The sequence below is a fragment of the Mytilus edulis genome, chromosome 6, assembly GCF_963676685.1.
Source record: "Mytilus edulis chromosome 6, xbMytEdul2.2, whole genome shotgun sequence".
In the NCBI taxonomy this organism is placed as follows: Eukaryota; Metazoa; Mollusca; class Bivalvia; order Mytilida; family Mytilidae; genus Mytilus; species Mytilus edulis.
Window position 1 is genome coordinate 31,311,686 of NC_092349.1, and position 17,476 is coordinate 31,329,161.

The following is a 17,476-nucleotide window of genomic DNA, read 5'->3' on the forward strand; positions in this document are numbered from 1 at the left end:
CATAACATATATGAGAAGAACATAACCCGTGTCATGCCAACAACTGGTTTTTAAATAAATGTGTTTAGTTTCGATGCAAAGACCTTATAAGTGAATCAATATTAACGCCAAAATATGCAATCTTTAATGACCTGACAACAGTATCGTAACTATATCCTACTTAATAAGTCTATTTAAAGGTTTTGGTAGCTTCTGAGGTAAATACTGACATTTTTGTGCTTCATAAAGAATATTTCCATAAAATATTGGATTTGAAATACCTGAACGTATAAGAAGTCTGCATGTTGAGCTATATTTACGAATGATGTCCTTATACCGATGATAAAATTTAGTAAATGTTTTGACTAGTTTGTGATATCGAAAACCCTGGTGTAATACTCTTTCAGTAATACATAAATTTCTCTCGTTAAAATCTAAAACATTGTTACATACACGAGCGAATCGTACAAGTTGAGGTATATAAACACCGTAAGATGGTGACAAGGGAACGTCACCATAAAAAAATGGATAATTAACGATAGGAAATGAAAAATCATCTCTGTTATCATAAATTTTAGTATTAAGCTTTTCGTTAATAATATAGATATCAAGATCGAGGAAAGGGCAGTGGTCATTGTTAGTATTAGCTTTATTTAAAGTAAGTTCAGCAGAATAAATTTCTTTAGTATACATGTAACACTCAGAAACGTGTCCTTCCCCCAAAACGTGTCCGATTCCCCCAAACGTGTCCACATCGACGTCATTGAACTGCAAAACATGTATGGGCGCCCAAACGTGTCCATTTGCAACTAACCCCTAAACGTGTTCAATCCCCAAACCGTGTCCATATCAAGCGTTATTTGGTTATTGCTATTTCATTTGTTTAATAATTTTACCATTTCATTAAAAATAAACATAAAGTCGTAAGGTCTTTTTTAAACCGGCAGTATAAACTTGGTAAGAGTGGGGCGTCATTTCGGCTATGTCGTATGTAAATTGTAAGCAAACATTTTTATATAAACTGTACATATACCTGCTCAAAATGTCATTTTCTCTGCGCATTAGAACTTTTATCTTCTCTCAAAATATGCATAAAACAATTGGACAATACGCAATCAACAGTCTAAAGTTAATTTATACACTAGAAATGTAAAATCATTAAAACTTGTATGTTCTCTCTAAATATGCATGAAATACTTGCAACTGCACAATACGCAATCAACAGTTTAAAGTTAATTTATACACTACAACTGTAAAAACATTAAAACATTAAAACTTGTATGTTCTCTCTAAATATGCATGAAATACTTGCAACTTCACAATACGCAATCAACAGTTTAAAGTTAATTTATACACTACAACTGTAAAAACATTAAAACATTAAAACTTGTATGTTCTCTCTAAATATGCATGAAATACTTGTAACTTGAAATACGCAATCAACAGTCTAAAGTTAATAGATACAGTACAAAATTAACTTGCAATTAGTAAAAATACATTTTTATTGTGCCATTCTTATCTAGTGTCCGTTTATTTGAAAACAGAAGTCTGTTATATCATCTTTTACCGTGTAAAATGTGCCTCGTCTAGGACACTTATCTATTTGTATTACTACACCTCTTCGCTAAAAATCCCCAACTTAAAACAGCAGTCCCTTTGTTCATAGCAGGATTGTTTCTGTAATCAACGATATCTCCTTTATTATAATATGTGTAGCTGGTCATATCGTCCAGGGAGTTTTACTAAACAATTCCACAGGATATATTTATTCACTATCAAAGTACTGCGTGATACCAGTGTTGACAAATGTGGACTGGCTCCCGGTATGATAATACATTTGTAGAACCTATCTAATTTTTTAACATGATGTCAATCAAATAATGCATGAAATATTTGGCACTTGACGTTATGTTTGATCGTGTGTCTTAAGTGATGCTCGAAACCTAAAATTTATTAAAAAAAAACTGAATAACAGTTTATGATTTGATGAACTTTTAAAATATCAGAACTGTTGAATAAATGGAAGTAAACTTTGCTGAACGATCGCCGTCTGATTGATATAAAAGACATCACCGGAGTTTATAATACACAAATAATTTACACAGTGAAAAATTAATTCAACTACCTTTAATTTTTTGTATGTTCACTATTAATGAGCATGAAATACTTGCAACTGAACAATAAGCAATTTCAAAATTTAATTAATATGATAAAGATTAAATTTGCAATTATGATAATCATTAACAACCGGCATTGAACAAACTAATGCTAATAAATGGCTATCTCATCAATTGCTTCCCTCTTAATAGAATTGCGGTAAACGTTATCGATTTCATTTAGGGCATACATGTTTTAGCGCTTAAAGACGTGAGACGTTCTGGCGTGTATAATAGTGGACACGTTTTTGCGAATAACAATTATCGGACACGTTTGGGGGTTCTGAAATCGGAAACGTTTGGGGAATATTGAATATTAGGGACACGTTTGGGGAGAATAGACACGTTTGGGTGAATCGGACACGTTTGGGGGGAAGGACACGTTTGGGATTATAACATACATACTGAAGTCGCCATTATTGAGAGCCAAAATATCATCCAAATATCTAAACGTATTATTAAATTTGTATATCAGATGTTGTCTCGATGAGTCTTTGCTTTACACAGCTACTTTTGCATAGGTACTATTTATGTACTATTTATGTACCACAAATCTGTAGTACTGGAAATCTGCTTTTAATATTCAGTACTATTGTGTTACTTACGAATTAAATAAATATTTTAAGTACCTGTATTTTACAGTACTTAATTTGTACTTGAAATTTAAGTACTACAGATTTTTGGTTGATCGGTTACATTTTCAGCATTTTGAACGTTTGTCTTTTTCAAATCTCAGGAAGTTATGATGTTCAAACATGGAATACTATGATCATTGTTTGCATCATTTTTGTACCTATTTTGAGTACAAATCAAGTACTGGAAAATACAAGTACCTAAATATTACAATAATTTTAAAGTAAAGAAATAGTACTAAATATTACAAGTAAATTTCTAGTACTACAGATTTTAAGTACAGAAAAAGTACCTATGCAAAAGTAGCTGTGTACAGTTTTCCATCCGTCAGTCCGTCCGTCTGTCTCTCCGACGTCAACATGCAATAACTAAAAAAAAAGGGTTTAGCTAATTAACATGAAACTTTGGTGAATTGTTTATATCTATTAAGTGAGCTCACGTTAAATTGTTATAATTTTTTTTTTTTACTTTTCTGAGTTGTTGGGTTTTACTCATCAAAAAAGAAGATTTTTTTAGTTTTTGGACAATAACTCAAACACTTTAGGCGGTTTTCATAAAAGTTTGGTGAAGTGTTAATATCAACTGACGTAAGATCCCTTTTGATTTTTATAAATTTTAGATTTTGCGTTTCCGAGATATGTAATTTTATTTATAAAAAGGGGGGATTTCCCGATTTCGGACAATAAGTCAAAAGTACATTGGGCAGTTTTCATGAAATTTTACTGACTGATTTATATCTATTAGAATAAGCCCCCTCTACTTTTGTTTGATAAATTTCTGATATGACATTAAGGAGTTATGGAACTTTATTCTTTGTAAAAGCGACGAGCGTATCATGCTATTTATTTATTTCTGTTTTACAAATATGATTATCCCCTCTGAGTTTTACATGGTTAATGAATGGACTTTGGATGTTATAATTAATACAGTAAAGTTTTGTTAAATATTGCGTATGTTTATATTAGGTTATGTTAAAGACCTAGTTTAACCCCGCCATATTCTGTATGTGCCTGTGCCAAGTCAGGAGTATGTTTTTTAGAGGTTGTAGATTGTTGCTGCATATATCATATTTGTTTTTTCTTCATTGTTTTTTTCTTCGTTGTTTTTTGTTTGAATTGTTTTACAATTTGTCATTTCAGGGCCGTTTAAAGCTAACTATGCGTTATGTGTTTTCCTCATTGTTGAAAGCCGTACGATGACGTATAGTTGTTAACTTTTATGTCACTTGGTCTCTGGTGGAGAGTTGTCTCATTGGCAATCATGTCTTATCATCTTATTTTTATATGTTTTACTCACGATTATGTTATGTTTACCGTTGATTATGCAAAATAGTAGTCTCGGTTTAAGACAAAGTGTTTTCTTCCGAGTAATATGAAGAAGAAAAAAAATATTGAGATTACTTTCCTCCAAAGACTAAATGACGTAGATGTAAGCAACTATTCTTCCCCGTACGGCCTTCAACAATATTCAAATCCAATATAATAGATATAAAAAGATGGGGTATGAGTGCCAATGAGACAACTCTATATCCAAGTCACAATTTGGAAAAGTAAATCATTATAGATCAAAGTACAGCCTGCAACACGGAGCCTTGGCTCACACCGAACAACAAGCTATAAAGGGCCACAAAAATGACTAGTGTAAAAACATTCAAACAGGAAAACCAACGATCTAATCTGATTAAAGAATCACTGTTATCACAGTCTCGCCTTTTTTAAATTTTGATAATGCAAATGTTGAAATTAAAATAGCAATTCTTTAACATGTTACATAAGTTATGCAAATATTCAAAGTCATGAACCATGACTGAGGTACACGGCTAAACAATCTCCATGTAATGAGATGTGCCCATTCTTATACAACTCTATACCATATATCATATAAACAAACCTAAAAACAAACATTTAAAACTTGTAAACTATGTAAAAGTTTTAAAGTCATTCAACCATGAAGAAGGATGGGCTAATATAATGTACATGGTAACGATTCCTGCAAAATTAATAATGCCAATGAATGAGCATACCAAATATCTATGACTTAAAATTATCAGTTCATCTTCAACTGATCTAATGACAAATTTATACATGTAAACCAAGCAAAAGTTTCAAAGTCAATAGACCATGACTGAGGAAGCGGGGCCAAATATTATCTATTGAAATGAGATGTGCTAATGCTTATATACAACTGAATACAAATTAACATTGGCCTACCACTAAAGGTTACCCTTGAACTGACCTTATCACAAACTAATAAATGTTTACTTAGCAACTTTTTCAAAGTCAATAGACCATGACTAAGGGGGCGGAGCCAAATAACCTTCATAGAAATAAGATATACCAATGATTATACAACTGCATACCAAAAATCATTGTCCTACCGGTAGTGGTTCCCAATCAACTGACCTAATCACAAGCTAATACATGTCAAATAAGCAAAAGTTTCAAAGTCAATAGACCATGCCTGATGGGACAGGGCCAAATAATCTCCATGGAAAAGAGTTGTGCCAATGCTAATGCAACTACATACCAAATATGATTGACCTACCAGAGGTTTGCCATAAACTAGACTTAATCACAAACTATAACATTGTTGACGCTGCCGCCGACACCGGAAACAGCATAACTATGTCTCGCTTTTTGACTCCGTCAAGGCGAGACAACTAGAAACAATAAAACACTTATGAACCAAATCAACAAAAGACAACCACTGATCAACAGGTTCCAGACTAAGGACATGCGCAAACAAAACAGCGGGTTTAAACGTTTTATCATCAAATAAAATTTAAGGGAGGTGCTATGGCTTCAGATGAGTCTATTACTTCGGATATGTTTTCTTTGAATTATAACATGAAACTAAAAGTAAAAAATCAAATTCTGATAAAACAAAATAGATAACTCATTCTATATTCATGATATTTGTAGATATGAAAATAATATTATTTGTCTCCATGCGATATTAAGGAATAAATCATTTTCTGGATATTTTAGACACAAACAAACATCATTATTCAAATAAAACAAAATAAATCTTTTCCTAGGTGTTCAACATTTACAGAAGGAATCTGATGTTCAGTAGTTGTCGTTTGTTGATGTGGTTCATAAGTGTTTCTTGTTTCTCGTTTTTATATAGATTTATTAGACCGTTGGTTTTCCTGTTTGAATGGTTTTATATGGTCATTTTTATAAATTTTCTGTTTAAAAAACTTTGAATTTTTCGAAAAAACTAAGGATTTTCTTACCCCAGGAGTAGATTACCTTAGCCGTATTTGGCACAACTTTTTGGAATTTTAGGTCCTCAATGCTCTTCAACTTTGTATTTATTTGGCTTTTTTAACTATTTTGATATGAGCGTAACTGATGAGTCTTATGTAGACGAAACGCGCGTCTGGCGTATAAAATTATAATCCTGGTACTTTTGATAACTATTTACACCACTGGGTCGATGCCACTGCTGGTGGACGTTTCGTCCCCGAGGGTATCACCAGCCCAGTAGTCAGCACTTCGGTGTTGACATGAATATCAATTATATGGTCATTTTTATAAATTTTCTGTTTAAAAAACTTTGAATTTTTCGAAAAAACTAAGGATTTTCTTACCCCAGGAGTAGATTACCTTAGCCGTATTTGGCACAACTTTTTGGAATTTTAGGTCCTCAATGCTCTTCAACTTTGTATTTATTTGGCTTTTTTAACTATTTTGATATGAGCGTAACTGATGAGTCTTATGTAGACGAAACGCGCGTCTGGCGTATAAAATTATAATCCTGGTACTTTTGATAACTATTTACACCACTGGGTCGATGCCACTGCTGGTGGACGTTTCGTCCCCGAGGGTATCACCAGCCCAGTAGTCAGCACTTCGGTGTTGACATGAATATCAATTATATGGTCATTTTTATAAATTTTCTGTTTAAAAAACTTTGAATTTTTCGAAAAAACTAAGGATTTTCTTACCCCAGGAGTAGATTACCTTAGCCGTATTTGGCACAACTTTTTGGAATTTTAGGTCCTCAATGCTCTTCAACTTTGTATTTATTTGGCTTTTTTAACTATTTTGATATGAGCGTCACTGATGAGTCTTATGTAGACGAAACGCGCGTCTGGCGTATAAAATTATAATCCTGGTACTTTTGATAACTATTTACACCACTGGGTCGATGCCACTGCTGGTGGACGTTTCGTCCCCGAGGGTATCACCAGCCCAGTAGTCAGCACTTCGGTGTTGACATGAATATCAATTATATGGTCATTTTTATAAATTTTCTGTTTAAAAAACTTTGAATTTTTCGAAAAAACTAAGGATTTTCTTACCCCAGGAGTAGATTACCTTAGCCGTATTTGGCACAACTTTTTGGAATTTTAGGTCCTCAATGCTCTTCAACTTTGTATTTATTTGGCTTTTTTAACTATTTTGATATGAGCGTCACTGATGAGTCTTATGTAGACGAAACGCGCGTCTGGCGTATAAAATTATAATCCTGGTACTTTTGATAACTAATTACAATAGTTATTTTTGGAGCCCTTTATAGCTTGCTGTTCGGTGTGAGCCAAGGCTATGTGTTGAATACCGTACCTTGACCTATAATAGATTACTTTTATACATTTTGACTTCAATAGAGAGTTGTCTTATTGGCACTCACGCCACATCTTCTTATATCTTTTTGTCTTTTAAAACGGTGTGCATAAACCTACTAACAATGAAAATGTGGTACGAGCATAATACAGGGAAACAAGCCTCGACAGTAGTTACCAGTAAAATACAGGGAAACAGACATCGACAGTACAGTTATCAGTAAAATACTGGGAAACAGACCTCGACAGTACAGTTACCAGTTACATACAGGGAAACAGAACTCGATGGTATACAGTTACCAGTAAAATACAGGAAAACATACCTCGACAGTACAGTCACCAGTAAAATAGTCAAAGAGAGAACTTACAGAAACACATTTCTGAGAACCTCTTGTTATAAACCCATTGAAAAAAACAGAGGTAGCCAGCTAAAAAAAGTTTGTAAAATAAAATGATATTCATCCTACCTACCTACCCTATTTTTTTATCAGACCGTTAGCAGAAACACATGGATTATATTTAGGTTTCTGTGTGATTTGTATCGATCTGATCGATGAGTTAAGCCCTCTACAAATGATTTTTAGTTGGTTCTTATAATAATGTACTCCTACACAACTGTCCCTGGCTTTGGTGCCAGCAAACTTGTTTAACCCCGCCATATTAGTACATAAATAGTACCTATGCAAAAGTAGCTGTGTAAAGCAAAGACCCATCGAAACAACATCTGATATACAAATTTAATAATACGTTTAGATATTGGATGATATTTTGGCTCTCAATAATGGCGACTTCAGTATGTATACTAAAAAAATTTATCCTTCTGAACTTACTTTAAATAAAGCTAATACTAACAATAACCACTGCCCTTTCCTCGATCTTGATATCTATATCATTAACGAAAAGCTTAATACTAAAATTTATGATAACAGAGATGATTTTTCATTTCCTATCGTTAATTATCCATTTTTAGATGGTGACGTTCCCTTGTCACCATCTTACGGTGTTTATATACCTCAACTTTTACGATTCGCTCGTGTATGTAACAATGTTTTAGATTTTAACGAGAGAAATTTATGTATTACTGAAAAAGTATTACACCAGGGTTTTCGATATCACAAACTAGTCAAAACATTTACTAAATTTTATCATCGGTATAAGGACATCATTCGTGAATATAGCTAGCTCAACATGCAGACTTCTTATACGTTCAGGTATTTCACATCCAATATTTTAAGGAAAAAATGTCAGTATTTACCTCAGAAGCTAAAAAAACCTTTAAATAGACTTATTAAGAAGGGATATAGTTACGATACTGTTGTCAGGTCATTAAAGATTGCATATTTTGGCGTTAATATTGATTCACTTATAGGGTCTTTGCATCGAAACTAAACACATTTATTTAAAAACCAGTTGTTCGCATGACACGGGTTATGTTCTTCTCATATATGTTATGATGGTATGATACTAAACCCCTCACGGGGAGGATTGTGTCATATATTCATATGATGAAGACATACTTTTTCAATCAGTTTAATTGAAGTCTGGAATTGGCATGTCAGTTAACTGCTAGTAGTCTGATGTTATTTATGTATTATTGTCATTTTGTTTATTTTCTTTGGTTCATCTTCTGACATCAGACTCGTACTTCTCTCGAACTGAATTTTAATGTGCGTATTGTTATGCGTTTACTTTTCTGCATTGGCTAGAGGTATAGGGGGAGGGTTGAAATTTCACAAACAAGTTTCACCCCGCCGCTTTTTTGCGCCTGTCCCAAGTCAGGAGCCTCTGGCCTTTGTTAGTCTTGTATTATTTTAACTTTTAGATTCTTGTGTACAATTTGGAGTTTAGTATGGCGTTCATTATCACTGAACTAGTATATATTTGTTTAGGGGCCAGCTGGAGGACGCCTCCGGGTGCGGGAAATTCTCGTTGCATTGAAGACCTGTTGGTGACCTTCTGCTGTTGTCTGCTCTATGGTCGGGTTGCTGTCTCTTTGGCACATTCCCCATTTCCATTCTCAATGTTTTACCATACTGCGTCTGGTAAACTGGCGTATAAAAACGTATAAACACGGTATAGCTAGGAACTACTGTGTGCCTTTCGAACGTTACATCGTAAAGGCCGACAACTTTGACTTTTTCTTGTATATGTCATAAACACACGATACATACATGCACCTCGGTACTTTGTGTCTTTTGTGTTTATGTTACAAGTAATTCCTTCCAATTTCGTGCAAATCTGATGAGTCCAGCAATTTCAAAACTGACTTTTACAGTTTGTTCTTATAATGTGATGTACCAACACCACTGTCCAAGGTAAGGGGAGGGTTGAGCGCTTCTAAACATGTTTAATCCCGTCACATTCTTTAGTTAAAACAGGCATTGCCATGTGTTGCTGTTTGTCATATTTGTTATTCATGTATTGTTTTGTCGTAATTCATATCATTGTTTGAATTGTTTGAATTACTTGTTGTAATGTTGGAGCTTTTTATAGATAACTATACGGTATTGATTTTATTCATTGTTGAAGACTTTACAGTGTCCTATAGTTCTTTGTATACATGTAATTTGTCCTATGGTAGATAGTTTTCTCATCGGCAATCATACCACATCTCTTTTTTCTAAATACTAAAAATTCAATCAAGTGTTGTATCATATGCTTAAATCTTTCGAACTATTTTGTTATAAATCTAGATGAAAGAAATAGAAAATATCTGCAATTTTATTTTATTAGATGATTGTAAAGTTAAAGCTAAGGACACACTTATTGAGAATGCACTTTGTCTCTGATTCTTTTAGTCCTTACGATGATATGGAATCTGCAAAGGAGAAAAACAACAGTTACTCTTATTATAAAAAAGAAAATATATATTTTATTTATACGGTAAATAGTCTATATATCTATATAAAGACAACAATATTATATTTTAAAAAAAAGAACAATATAATGATTTTTATATTACGACTTCTATATATATTGTTAACCTCATTGGTTGATATCTTTGGCGGAAGTACATGTGATACATCCTCATTCTTTCAATATCCAAGCTGTGGGAAGGTCGTGCTCCACGTGTTGTCGGCAAAGTAACTATATTCTTTAACTTTTACTTACATTTGCCTTGGTGGCTATATAGCCTTGGTGGCTTCAAGACCTTGGTGGTCATTTATATATGCCTTGGTGGCAAAAGACCTAGGTGGTCATTTATATATGCCTTGGTGGCAATAGACCTAGGTGGTCATTTTTATATGCCTTGGTGGCAATAGACCTAGGTGGTCATTTTTATATGCCTTGGTGACAATAGACCTAGGTGGTCGTTTTTATGATATTTTACATTTGCCTTGATGGCAACAATGAATTAAAAATACTAGCCTTGGGGGCGTCAAGACCTTGGTGGTCATTTATATTCGCCTTGGTGGCTTCTTGATAGAACTAGATGGTAATGTTTGACCTTGGTGGTAAAATGTTTTGGGATTTAGACCTTAGGTAGTTCTTATCAACCCAGGTGGTCAGATATTTGTTATGCCGTGCTCCGGTTAAACGCAGGGCAAAGTGCTATCGCTATATAAAATATATGTGGAAGTGGGGACTCTGGCCATTTTGGAAAATTGTAGTTGAAAGGAGAATAATAAATTGTTTATAGGGTAAATAGTTTCTTCTGTTACTTTTGACTGTGTTATGGAGTTTTCATTTATTTTTACATCGTACATACTGATAGAAATGCTATTTAAAGACTTTGTTGGAAAAGAATAGAATTATTGAGAAAGTGGAATAATTTAGTGTGACATGTCACTTGATATTCATTTTTTTTTCGGAGTGATGTGTATTGAATTATAAGGTGTCTTCGTCGAGGTCCGTGTTCAGCGGTCTGTTTGATTGTACATAGAATTGAATAGAATGTTTTTGTTTTCAGATGGTGTTACCTACAGCTTTGACAGGGTGACGAATGAAGGAGAAGTAATATGACATTGCACGATGATTCATGTCAATGAGTTCGAACAACCTTTTTAAAAGGAAAGGATTTTTTGTAATCAGAATATGGTGAGAACAAATTGCAATTGAAGTAATGTTTTGATTTCTGAAAATAGGAAAATAATGAATGGGGAAAATATTGATACTACACTAAATTATGTATGTCTGTGTTGAGAAAGGCAGAAGATGCCAATATGGCACGGTACTAAAAAAAAAAAAACATCTGTGATGGAAGCAGCTTTATGTTCTAATAAACCTATTTAAAAGTAATGCTAATAATTTTTCCGTAATTTCATGATGTTTTCTTTGGATGTGTATTTAATTTCATTGATGTGTTGAAATATGTCACAAAAATCTTTTTGTCATGGGAGATTAAATAATGGTTGCAATATTTTTGTTTTGTTTTGTTTTATCTAAATTAATAAATAAATATAATGTTGAATGATTTTGTATACTGGTACAAATGTATACTTAAATTTTATGTATGGTTGAATTTTTTAATATAAATTTCTTTGTCTACAGTTCGAGGGACACTGATTCCCTAGTGGTTTTCCACGTGGATTGTAGGCAAAGGGATTTTTCCTTTTCAAAGTGTGACTAATGCTGTCTTTAGTACAAATAAACAATTTGTTATTGGTTAATATATTTTCAGCAGACATGTGAAGAATCGAGTGGAAATACAATTGTCAATGTTCCTGATTATGAAGTAAAGAGTGTGTTTGATTCAACAACAGTAAAGAAAGAGACAAGCCAGCATAGTTTACACTTGGAGGTTAAGTCCCTTTGCTTACAAGCTTTCCACATGCTGAAGATGTTATTAGAATAATGACAATGTTCATTTTGATATGAGTTCATTGCCTTAACTCAACTTTTAAAAGTCCGTATGTGGTCAAATTCATGAGAATTTATTGAATTATGAACGATTTATAAAGAACTGTTTACATGCATCTTTAAATGTTTATAAGTGTTTTAAAGTAATTTTAAAAAGGAATAATATTTAATAAAAGTGTTGAATTTGTTTTGAGTATTGGGAATACTATTCCTTAAGGGAAAGCCTTGCTAGTGGTGTATTTTGAGATTGGACTGCAAATATGCTGTATGGACTATAGAGTTTTCTATGCCCATAACTTAACATGAACTGGATGCAAGATTATATCAATCACTGATGATATGTGTATAACCTCATTGGTTGATATCTTTGGCGGAAGTACATGTGATACATCCTCATTCTTTCAATATCCAAGTGGTGGTTGGTTTAAGGGCTATGTTTGGTCAGGCAATACATATTGCCTGTTTGGGTTGATGAGATTATTGATAAGTTCCCCCCTCTCCCACCCATAAGTACCAAAATGTGGATATGTTTTTATATTTATATTTCAATATTGGTATTACATGTATGCATTTTGGGTTGATGAGCACGAGACAACATTAGAAAACATGAGCATTACCATGGTATCATGTTGACAAAACAAACCTTCGCTTTATCGATTTTCAAGGGAAAGGTCAATTAGGGCAAGTGTGTTGGCAGTTTGTGTTTGCTTTTTCATTACAATGGTAAAAATAAGATTATATATCTCGGATGACAATAATGTTGATTATAAGGCTTCATTTTATGAGCTCCAGAGTAGTTTTATAACTGAAAAAAAACTGTGCACTATATCCAGTGAGCTCTTCTGCATTGCATTGTGCATGGTAGTCCACATTTTGGTTTCTGAAACGTTAAGATATTATCTTGTATTCGATTATATCAATCACTGAGGATATGTGTAAATGCTATGATTTAATACATGATAAAGCAAGTTAACTTACCACACATAGGTATCTTACAATATTCCCAACGTGTGGTTGGATCATTTGTATAACACCATGGTTGTCCGCTGTTGTCAGGATTTCTACAGTAATTATGTTCCGTTTTAAGGTTGCTAAACACGTGTTTGTGTGGATATTGCCGTTCCCAATACTGACAGGAACGCCCAGTTTGTGTCAAACTAATTAGACCTTTGTATTCCGTACCCTTTGTGGATTTTCGACATTCTGAAATATTTATGAATAAATTGAGATGTGGTTTATACGTCGTTGAGCCTGCAATACAACGACATAGCAAATAAAGTTAAGAGAACAACACACTAAGGTTTTCTTCAGCAATTGATCGATTTCATTTATATTTGTCTAATTTTCACAAGCATCAAAATCCTAATCACTTTGTCATTTTTCGGGCAACATATGTGTTCCGATTTTAATAACAAGATTAATAAAAAGATGGGATATGATTACTAATAAAACAACTCTTCACCAGAGACCAAACTGACGTAGACGTTAGCAACTTTAGATTTTCGACAATGTTCAACAAATATACGACATAGCTATATATTGCAAGAGAATAAAGGCCCAAAATGACAAAAAGTAAATCGAATTTAATTGAGATATATTGTACTCGTAAAAGACCATGCATGCAGTTCTATTACTTGACGTTAAAAATAATATTTTGAATATAGTATGAATAAGTTTTAACATTACTTGTTCAAAAGCTGCATTGAATGTGGGGTATACATCCATGGCGCAAACCAATACAGCAACAAGCTCACATAAAGCAAAGGAAAAGCGCTTTTATTTCTGTTCTTCATCTCAAAGTCACAGTGAGACTTTCAAAATGGAGCAAAAAAAAAACGTATCACTGAAAGTTTGAAAGGGCCCCAAGCATCAGGTTTTATGACATTTAATTTCTTTGTTGACACTGAGAAACGTTTTAGTTTTATTTCGACTCTGATGTTTTAAAATCGATTAGACAACCAAAAAAAAAAAGCCCATCAAAATCAAAAAAAAAATATTGTATCTTTCTGAAACACAAAAATACATTTAACTTATATATCTAGTGGATGCAAGGCCTTTTAAAAATGTTTTTCAACTGTACTGGTTTAGTCTGTACTCGGAGTAGTTTTTGGGGTCTAAACACAGCCATTATTGTCCATTTGTTATGATGAACCTTTAATAATAATGTTTTATAACGCAATTAGTTTCATTGTTTATAACAAAGTTTGAAGTGGAACTTCTATTAGGCCGAAGACATAGTAAGACAATATGTCACTCGCATTGAATTCCATCATATTAACAACAATGTGTGAGCAAAACAAACAGACATAATAGGTAAAAAGGTCAAAAAAACTACGGTGTATGGTTCTTAATCAATTGAATACTGACAATGCATTAATATATTATATGTCTTGAACAATTTGTCGATTTCATTTATATGTGTTTAAGTTAAAATAAAATTTTCACAAGCATCACAATCCTGATAACCACTTTGTCATTCTTCGGGCAACATATGTGTACCGATTTTTATAACAAGATAATCTAAAAAGATGTGGTATGATTACCAATAAGACAACTCACCATAAAGGACCAAAGTGACGAATACGTTAGCAACTTTAGGACTTCGACAATTTGCAACACATATACGACATAGCAATCGTTTAAAGGTTCGAAATGACAAAAGTAAATCGAATTCAAAGGAGATATATTGTACTCGTAAAAGATGATGCATGAAGTTCGATTACTGGATGTTAATAATAATATTTTGAATAAAGTATGAATTAGTTTTAACATTACTGGTTCAAAAGCTGCATTCATTTTCTTGAAGTTGTTTTAAAGTGTATACGAATGAAAGTAACTCTTGTATATTTCAAAGTTTGAATGAATAGTTTAATAATAAAAAAAAAAGTTGTGTACAGTTGCCACAAAGTTATGTCGAAATACGCAATTCTTGAGTAAAAAAGATACCATTATATAAAACTTTTATATTAATTTATAATGAATTTCCAACAATAAATATATCGTTTTAATGAAATTTCTCACATTGTGTATTTGAAAAGTAAATATCTATGTTTGTTCTTTCATTTTCTTTTGTAAAGTTTTGGCCATGGTATTGTCTGTTTTTATTTGCACTTAATTTAGAGAACATACTCACCATCAACATCCTCTGGTGCTTTGTATAGAAAAAATAAATACACTTTATTTTAATTTATTTTAAACATTCTGATATGTAACTAAGGTTTTAACCAACAAACATGTAGTAAAAGGTTTGTTTCCCTGTATTAAAAGTCAATTTGATATCGTAATGGTTTGAATAATAACAAGATAAATAAAACATGGATTATTAGAAATTTGTTTCGCTCACAATGAGGAGGATACTTATAATTTGGCATTGCACAAGGTCATTTTTTTTTTTGCAGACTTTTTGTGACGTCTTTACACTAAATTAAATCTTGGAAATATGATTTAATTATAAGTTGTATTTTGCTTTGTGTACAATATAAAAATACTAACGTTTGTCTTTTTTACAAGATTTTACTCCGTCACCTCGATATTCTGCTTAACAGACGCAATACATATGCAGGTATTATTATATTATGAAATGCATATATTTTAATGCTATTTGGAATAAATGTCTATATTGATCTGACAAAACGTACGAACGTAAACTATATTGATAATAAACTCATCATAGAAACCAGGATTGAAATTTTATATTTACGCCAGACGCACGTTTCGTCTACAAAAGACTCATCAGTGATAGGCGGCTTCAAATAAAATCTCTATTTAGATCATAGTCAAAACAAATAACAGTTATTTGAGAGAAAAAAATCTGTGATTAAAATTCTTATTAGTCCAACCCTAAGGCATCTCTTTATATACTACCAAACCCAAATGTTTAGAAGATTAAGAAAATCAATGATGCTAATTTCTCTTTATGTGGAACTCAGCTATATACAATGATTGAAAAAAAGAAGTCTTACAGATATATTTTAGTTCATTTCCCTTGAATCAAATTAGAAATAAAATGAACCAGGAATATCTCATTCGTGTATATCAACGTGCAATTAAATAAAGATCACCATCTCATTATATAGTAATCGGTGTAGAAGAAGGGGAAATATATACAAACAACCTCTTACCTGTATAAATAGAGATCCTCCATGGACCACCACATGTCTGACGTTTATTGCCTGAGCATGGCGTTTTACAATCACTTTCTTTTCTTTTTCTGTCTTTTCGTAAATCATTCCCACAAAAGCATTCGTATCCATACTATAAAATTATTATTCTTTTTATTATAAGTATCACCTTTTTATTAACATAATCTAATCAAATACAAAGTAATGCAAGGTATTTGCCTATCTCAGAGTAATAAAGTATATATGTCATATGGACTTCTTATGGTTCAAATACGATCGAGCAATTAAAAGTCTAAGGAATAAAATCTACGACTCCGAAAACGTATTGTTTTGGTAATTATTTGTAAGAATCACCCCTCAGGCTTAAGAATGATATTACCCCTGGGACATAAGTTATCAAAAATGTACCATACTTATTAAAAACTAGGGTTGACTAAAATAAATATTTCGGTGAAGAGTGATGTGAAGCACATTTCAAAAACTACTATAATCAACCTTATTCTATAAATTCTTGAACACAAACTCCTTACCTATCAATGACTTACCTCAACACCTGCAAACTTGAATCCTTTTTTACCGCAAAACCGTTTGCATTTTTGAACTGTCATACCTTTGTCTTTCAGTACCTCGTTATGTAATATTCTAGTGCTGTCATCCTGATAACAACCAATATATCCTGATTCTTTAATAAATGGAAAAAAACCTATAGATTGAATATTTTCAAGATAAATTATGCTAGGTTTCATGTTTCATTAATGTGTAAAATGTCAAAGACTGTTTAAGAAAATCATCGTTTTATTGTACGATAATCGTTGATCAACGTTTCACAAGTTTTCTTGATCGTCCGCGTAACAGATGAAATTTCAAAACAGAAGGTATTATAATGACAGTTCTGGGGCCCTTGAATATGAAAATCAAAAAGCATCAAAAAATTTACTAAATGATGTTCTTCAAATATTAATAACACATTATCTCTTGGACAGCAGAATATTTTATTCATTTCGAAGCCTTTGATAACTTACTTTATGGTATGGGTTTTACACATTGTTTTTGCAAGGTCGAACGAGAACATATAGGTGCTTACATTTACCCCAATTGGTCTATTGCGGATATTTGTCTCGTTGATATAAACCGCATCTTTTTATTTGGATATTTATGTTGATCTATTAGCTTGTTTGATAGTTTAGTGTTCGATTCGATTCCTTGCTAATATGATA

At 32.6% G+C, this 17,476-nt stretch overlaps 1 protein-coding gene and 1 long non-coding RNA gene across 3 annotated transcripts in view; one reads left to right on the plus strand and one right to left on the minus strand.

Moving 5' to 3' along the window:
* Nucleotides 1-10,048: 10,048 nt before the first annotated feature.
* Nucleotides 10,049-17,476, minus strand: part of LOC139527503 (uncharacterized) — a 59,092-nt gene continuing 51,664 nt past the window's right edge. For both annotated transcript variants that reach the window (XM_071323000.1, XM_071323001.1), the window contains 5 exons: nt 16,805-16,941; nt 16,260-16,392; nt 15,272-15,289; nt 13,117-13,341; nt 10,049-10,156 (listed from right to left, as the gene is read on the minus strand). In XM_071323000.1, coding sequence (XP_071179101.1) covers nt 10,140-10,156; nt 13,117-13,341; nt 15,272-15,289; nt 16,260-16,392; nt 16,805-16,941 — 530 coding nt within the window. In that variant the 3' untranslated portion in view covers nt 10,049-10,139. The remainder of the gene's footprint in view (nt 10,157-13,116; nt 13,342-15,271; nt 15,290-16,259; nt 16,393-16,804; nt 16,942-17,476) is intronic.
* On the plus strand, nt 10,318-12,285 carry LOC139527505 (uncharacterized). Its single transcript, XR_011665367.1, has 3 exons — nt 10,318-10,421; nt 11,249-11,376; nt 11,960-12,285. It is a non-coding gene; the product is annotated as an uncharacterized lncRNA (long non-coding RNA).